General features: G+C 34.9%; 1 protein-coding gene across 2 annotated transcripts in view; it reads left to right on the top strand.

The window, feature by feature from the left end:
- Nucleotides 1-3,561, top strand: part of LOC107875734 (biotin synthase, mitochondrial) — a 9,965-nt gene extending 6,404 nt beyond the window's left edge. Inside the window, exons 4-7 of one of the 2 annotated variants that reach the window (XM_016722555.2) lie at nt 585-790; nt 1,659-1,798; nt 2,423-2,735; nt 3,179-3,561. In XM_016722555.2, coding sequence (XP_016578041.1) covers nt 585-790; nt 1,659-1,798; nt 2,423-2,716 — 640 coding nt within the window. In that variant the 3' untranslated portion in view covers nt 2,717-2,735; nt 3,179-3,561. Of the gene's footprint in view, nt 1-584; nt 791-1,658; nt 1,799-2,422; nt 2,884-3,178 lie in introns of those variants that run through there. The other variant, XM_016722554.2, reaches the window with a different exon arrangement.
- Nucleotides 3,562-7,187: the final 3,626 nt, after the last annotated feature.

Genomic DNA, 7,187 nt, shown 5'->3' with positions numbered 1-7,187 from the left:
GTCTCCTTATATGGACTTGGACAATCCTCCCCTCATGAGCTCGCTTTTGAGGTCCACATTGGTGTTTAATGAGATGGATGGTCTCTTTATATCCTCCTCCTCATGAGCTAGCTTTTGTGTGTGAGTTAGGCCCAAGATCAATTTTAACATTATTAATAATGGGAACCTCCCATATAGAAGCGGTAGAGTATCTGTTTGACATATACAGTAAGCCAAGTGATTGCTGTATATGGTGTTATGCACCACTAGATGTGGTGGGCAACGTAAGACAGTAATTTGATGAAGCTGTAGCATTTCTTTGGGTGTCGCCTTTTCACTGGATTTAATATTTGTACCTTTCTTTATTCTTTTCGCTTTCCTTTATATTCACTGTTTCTGATGTGCAAAAGGTGTATCTGACTAGCTGGTTTACTAATTAAAAGGCCAACTCACTGACTAAAACTTGAAGTTGATAGTGTAGCTATAACACACGCATTCACACACACACACACATGTTAAATATAGTTCACTATGACAGGATAAGATTTCGTTGTTTTTTTCTCCTGGATTACTTAATGTTGTGCAAAATATTTTCAATATAAAAGGGACATGGGAATGGAGGTTTGCTGCACCTTGGGGATGCTTGAGAAGCAGCAAGCCTTAGAGCTCAAGAAAGCAGGTCTTACAGCATACAATCACAATCTTGACACTTCAAGAGAATACTACCCTAATATTATAACCACAAGGACTTACGATGAGCGGCTGGAAACACTGAAGCATGTACGAGAAGCAGGAATTAATGTGTGTTCAGGTACTCATTTGAAGCATAAAACTTGTCATTCACCTTGGTTTTTGAAATATTGTGTTTATTTATCGACTCATATGACTCAAATACTGTAGTATCACATTATTGGGTGCATACCACCACCTATAGTGCGTTGAAATGGTTTGATCACAAGTAAAATGTCATCGGCAGCTTAAGATCTTTTGAGCAGCCGTAAGAGCCTTTTGATGGAACATAAAACTGAACTCTCTAGTATTTTGATGTGAGTTGTAATGTCTAAATTGCCAATAAAAGGTTTTTCAGACCTTTCAATTTGAACTTCTTACTCCTTTTCTCCAGGAGCGGATCCACCTTATGAACCCCCTTCGACGGAAAATTATACTATTTATACATGGTTAAAATTATCTTTATGTATATATTGTTGATATTTGTGTTTTTTATACTGCTATCGGTCCTAAGCCGGGGTTCTATCGGAAACAATCTCTCTACTTCATCTGAGGTTGAGGTAGTGGTATGGTCTATGTACACTCTACCCTCCCCAGACCCCACTATGTGGGAATACACTGGGTATGTTGTTGTTTGTATATATAGTTGATGTTGAACCCCCTTCAACTAGTTCTGTGTGGTTACTTTTTCGATTATGAACCCCCTTAGTGAAACTGGCTCCGCCGCTAAGTTTCTTCCTTATGACTTCCTGTTCATCGATAGAAGAATCATTAGTAATAGTCGGCAGGATATTCTTATTTGTTATGTCATCTTTGAAAGTCAAGGGAATGGTTAATTTCTTGTCAAATATGCCTACTTTCACATAATCTGTCAGAGGTTGTCTGGTAAATTTCTTCATTGTGTGCCAAATCTTGTCAAAATCTTGCTAACCCTTATTTTCTTTCCTCAGGTGGAATAATAGGGCTTGGTGAGGCAGAAGAGGATAGAATTGGTTTGCTGCATACCCTGGCCACTCTTCCGACTCACCCTGAGAGTGTGCCGATTAATGCACTTATTGCAGTAAAAGGCACGCCACTGGAAGACCAGAAGGTAATCCTCATTTTTTAGGAGTGGAAATTTAAGTATTGTTGCAGTTCTTTCCGTTAACTTCTGATTCTAAAATGCTTTGTGCTCTGTACACCTCCTTTCAACAGCCAAAACAGGAAGACAAACATGCCCTTTGGCTTGGCCTTACCATACTGTAATATCAACATAACACCTTAAGCCATCAAGAGCTCTTGGTAGATTCTCACCACATTAAGGAACTTTATATTATTTGGTTTTAGCTTTGTCTGAGCTTTGATTCTTTACCTTTCAATGTTGGTAATTTCACAAAACATTTCTTTTTTCACTGATACAAAGCATGCATGGTTGGGCAGCTGCTACCCACCTCAGAACGTGACTGGAATCCCATTCTTTTGTTCCCCACAACTTAGAGATTAGAAAAACTCTTCAAAATCGGTGATATTCATAGACACTATATAATTGACCCCCTGTTCAATCCTGACGAAATTCAGTCACTTTCTGAAAATAGATTAATTGAAAGGATAAGATTTAAATTTCTTTCCTGTGGAGACAGCTTTGGGAATTGAATTCTAGGTAAAAATGAATGTAATCACATGCCTGAGTTTTTCATAATCGTTGCCAATCTCAAATGCAATTTTCATCTTCCAGCCAGTGGACATATGGGATATGATTCGGATGATTTCGACAGCCAGAATAACAATGCCAAGCGCAATGGTTAGGCTTTCTGCAGGAAGAGTTCGGTTTTCTGTCCCGGAGCAGGCTCTTTGTTTCCTTGCTGGTGCGAACTCCATCTTTACAGGTGAGAAGTTGTTGACTACACCCAATAATGACTTCGATGCTGATCAGAATATGTTCAAATTACTTGGACTTGCTCCTAAACCTCCAAATTTCCCGGAGTACGAAAAAGATTCTGAAGATGAAAAGATGGAAGCATCGGTCTAGTTCAGTCTGAGATGTCTAGGTAATCCAACAAAGATCTTTTACCTAAACGTATGACTCCCCATGAAATTTTACCATGATTCTAAGGTTTTATTGTACCATGTTAACTTTATTTTCTGATGTTCAATGTATTAGTCTATTATTTGCTGAAAAGATTCTTAATTTGATAATCGAGCTTTCCCTATATAACTCAAACCAAACCAAATATAATTGCTTTTTATGGTCGTAATTTCTTCAATTCTTTTCAGTCACATGAAATATATATACAACTAATTTACTTGAGAGTTTACCCATGACATTTCCATATGCCGGTAAGTGTTCAGCAAGAATCAAGCAAATATATGAATAATATGATCTGTAAAAACATCCATATGCGAGCAAGAGAGTTTTTTTTTTTTTTTGGTTTCTCATCCGGTGTCCGGTGCTCGCATTGAAGCCCCGACTAATCCGAATCGCGCGTTGCAGGGCTCATTAAGGTGTTAGTGCTCCCAACACAGCGACCTATGGTTAAGGGTGGAGCAGCCCTCATCCATTGCACCACAACGCTCCCAACATAGTGACCTCTGGTTAAGGGAGGAGCAGCCCCATCTACTGCACAACAACTTGGTAGCAGAGAGTTGTTATTGTATGATAAATGATGATAGCAACGATGAGAAGTTATTATCAGTGACTTTCATCAACTCCAGTGGATACTGGAAATGAGCGCTTACGGTTGTCTTTGTAACCAAAAGAAGAAAAAAACAATAAGAAACAACAATTAAACAACGGAAAAGGGTCAAATTTGCCCTTCTGGTTAAATATACTTTTCGTCAGGAGTCATTACACTCGCTATCTTATTTAAGGTCAAATTTATCTCTCTACTTTGAAAAATTAGCTAAATATATGCCTCGTTATACTTTGAGGTCAAATTTATCCCCAATTTCATATTTTGGGTCATATTTACCCTCATTGAGAACTTTGCACGTGTATCCTTCATTTAATAGAAAAGCCTAAATCAACGTTAAATTGCTCTATTTTTTAAAATAAATTACATCCTAATATAATTCGTTCGATCCGACCTACTAAAGATACACAAACAGATATATCCTTTCCTCAGTTCTGTTGGTTGAGTTTTTTTAGTGAATAAAAATACTTCTCTTTCAAGTGCAACGCTAGTAGGTTGTTTAAAAATGAACAAAACGTAAAATGGAATGGGATAACAGAGAAGAATGGAACTAGAGAAAATGTCTATTATAAACTTTGCTCTTGTTCAATTATATTCAAATTTAAAATTTTGGTATGCAATTCTATGTGCATCTAGATTCTAGATACAGTGAATAAGTTTTCTGAGCAAATAACGTGAGATGTAAATTGCATATAAAGATATATGAATGAAGAGATGTCACAACTGGCACATAGAAAGACCTCTTAACTCAATCATCTAAAGAAATATTCAATGAATCTAATTTATTACATTTGAGCGTTAATTCATGAGCTCTGCGCTGATGTAGATGCATGAACTGAGAGAGGGATATATTTCTTTGTGTTTGCACTAATACAGGTATAAATATTCATTGGCTTAATCTCATTGAAAAAATTTGATCAACGGAACTGAAAGAGGTATATTTATTTGTGGCTCAAGTCGAATTAGACGGTTTAGATTGACGTGTTATTTATTTTTAAAACATGAGATATTTAACATTGATTTTGAGCTTTTCTATTAAAAAAAGGTACATATGAAAAAATTTTTAACAACGAGGGTAAATTTGACCCCAAAGTATGGTATTAAAGGTAAATTTAATCTAAAATATAACGAAAGATACATTTAGCTAATTTTTTAAATTAGAGGGGTGAATACGGACCCAAAATATGAGAGTGAAGATAAATTTGACTTCAAAGTACGACGAGATATATATTTAGCCAATTTTATAAATAAGAGGAATAAATTTTTCAAAAGGTGACGATGCCTTAATGATAAGGAAATCTATAATTTATTTTCTTTAAGTTGATTCCTTGTATCAACTCACAAACAGTGGGAGCCAGACTTTTGGTTAAGGGTGTTCATATTTTTCCTTGGGCAAAGAACTGTTTAAAAAACAAAGAAAATAAAGCAATGCTGCACCTGCCAAGGTTCAAACCCGAGTTGTTGATGCGAAAATGCACACTCTTGATCACTAGACCATGTTTTTCTAGCTTGTCAAGAGTGTGCAATAACATGTATATAACCATATATATCTATATTTAACCTATATATTCGGAAAAAAATTCGTCACGACGAAGGGTGTTCATCTCCGCCACTGCTCACAAAGTCATAACGTCCTTGTTTATTTATTTTGTTTGAAAAAACTAAATTCATGTGGATGCTTCTCAATCTTTATTTCGTCATGCAAATATTAACTTAGATTTTGACCCATATATTTGAGTAATAGGAAAAAAGACACAAGTAGTATTTTGACTCAAATTATTGACGTGAAATGATGATTGAATTTTTCAATTAAACCTATGAAGGGTGGTGGCATGTTCAAAGTATGGAAGAAACTGCAGATGTGTAAAAATCCTTTGAAACAGCTAAGAACCTTAAAAATGGGTAGTTTGGAGGGGGGAATTACCCAAGCAAGAGATCAATTGGAACTTATACAAAGTCGGATGGGGGATAGCCAAGACTTAAAAGATGATACAAGAAGAGCACTCAGCTAGTATGGAACTACAGAGATAGCTCAGAATATTAAAACAAAAGTCAAAAGCTCACTGGATAGAGGAAGAAGATGAAAAACAATTGTTATTTTTTCAAGCATATGAAGGCTCGAAAGCAACAGATGACAGAATACTCTATAAAGCTCATGATATTGATAAGGGAAATTTCAAATCACCAAAGTCTGTAAGAAAATAAGAGGTGGACTTGATAATATCCTTTGGACAAAACTGCTATGTCACAATGTTGCCGAACCAAAGCATGTATTTATGCTATGGCTAAGTATGCACGGTAGTATAAGAACGGGAGACAAGCTACCGAAGTGGGGTATGAATGTGTGGAGCCTGAATGTGTGTTCTGCCAGGTAGAACTTGAGACGAGAGATAACTTGTTCTTTGAATGTAGAATTACAAATACAATATGGAGTGCTATCTTGAAGTGACGGAGATGGGATGACTGTCCTAGAGACCGGATACACATGTGGGAGTGGGTAGAGCATCGAACAAGAGGAACACATACTCGAGGGGTCATCTTGAAGGCAATCTTGGCACAGCTGTTGTGCGCACTCTCTGGCTGGAAAGAAGTTTTTCAGAAATAAACAGCTGCAGTGGAGGAGCTAATTCGAGCCATAAAAATGATGTCATGCATTAGTGTTAGAACTAATCCTAAGCTTTTTGGTTATATTAGAAGTCTATGATCGAGGTGTAGTGTCGGTAGAATTGGTTAGCATCCAGGATATTGAGTAATTTCTGAGAAGGGTATGGCCTGTATCACTTGGTAAATATTTCACTTGCTAATTAATAAACTGATCTTTAATTGCTAAAAAAAATGAAGAAAAATTATATAAAAGTATTGTTACAACTTGCGATAAACAACCTAAAAATTACATATAGAATAACTTTCATGAATTAAAATGACTGACTAATCACTCACGTCTAATGATGCAAACTTGAGTCAATTATTTTGAGATCAGTCAACTGTATCATTTTCATTAGGTAAAAGGGAAAAACAAAGACATATTTGTACGATTAATTACAAATAATCTAGTGAGATGTGAAAAAAATATATAATAAGTTTAAAGAAATGTGATGTGTTCAGCCGTTTTTGTAATCATTAAATTATTATTTTATATTAAATTTTATAAAAGTAATCTATGCCATTTTCCTGATGAAAATTAGCTGCAAATTTAATATTGCAATTCTAAAAAGTATTTTTAAACTTTAAAAGAATTGCCACCCTAATGAATTACCCATCACTCACGCTATCCAACCCTATAAATGAACGTGTCCATTTTAAGGGAGAGATTCATGTGTGGTCCATGCATCCTTTTCAATAAATTGGTTATGGGACTCTTATATTTTACTTTCTTATAAAAATGAAAAAAGAAAATTCATGTTTATGGAGACAAAAGGATACAGTATCAGATTTTTTTTATTTTTTTTTAAAAAAGTACTGAATAGATAATCAAAATATATGCAGTAAATTTGAACATAAATAATCAACAAAATATTTTCTTTTCTTTTAGAAGTAAAAGAATTAATAAAAATTTCAATTTTCAAGCTGAAAAAATTTAGATAGTCAATCACGGAAGTCCAATTAACAAATATTAAGGTTAAGTTATTAGTCTTATATTCACAGCTTCATTGCATGAAAATGTAAACATTTCAAATTTCAAGAAGAACTCCAAAAAAAAAAAAAAAAAAAAAAAAATTAGTCCCTTCATTAGTTTTTATATGTGAGAAAAAAAATTACGTAAAAAGCAGGTATTTAAAACAATTCAAATGGAACAAATAAAAATAATGA

The sequence above is a fragment of the Capsicum annuum genome, chromosome 6 (genome assembly GCF_002878395.1).
Source record: "Capsicum annuum cultivar UCD-10X-F1 chromosome 6, UCD10Xv1.1, whole genome shotgun sequence".
Taxonomy (NCBI): Eukaryota; Viridiplantae; Streptophyta; class Magnoliopsida; order Solanales; family Solanaceae; genus Capsicum; species Capsicum annuum.
Note: the sequence above shows the minus strand (reverse complement) of the source record. Positions and strands in the feature narration are given on the sequence as shown.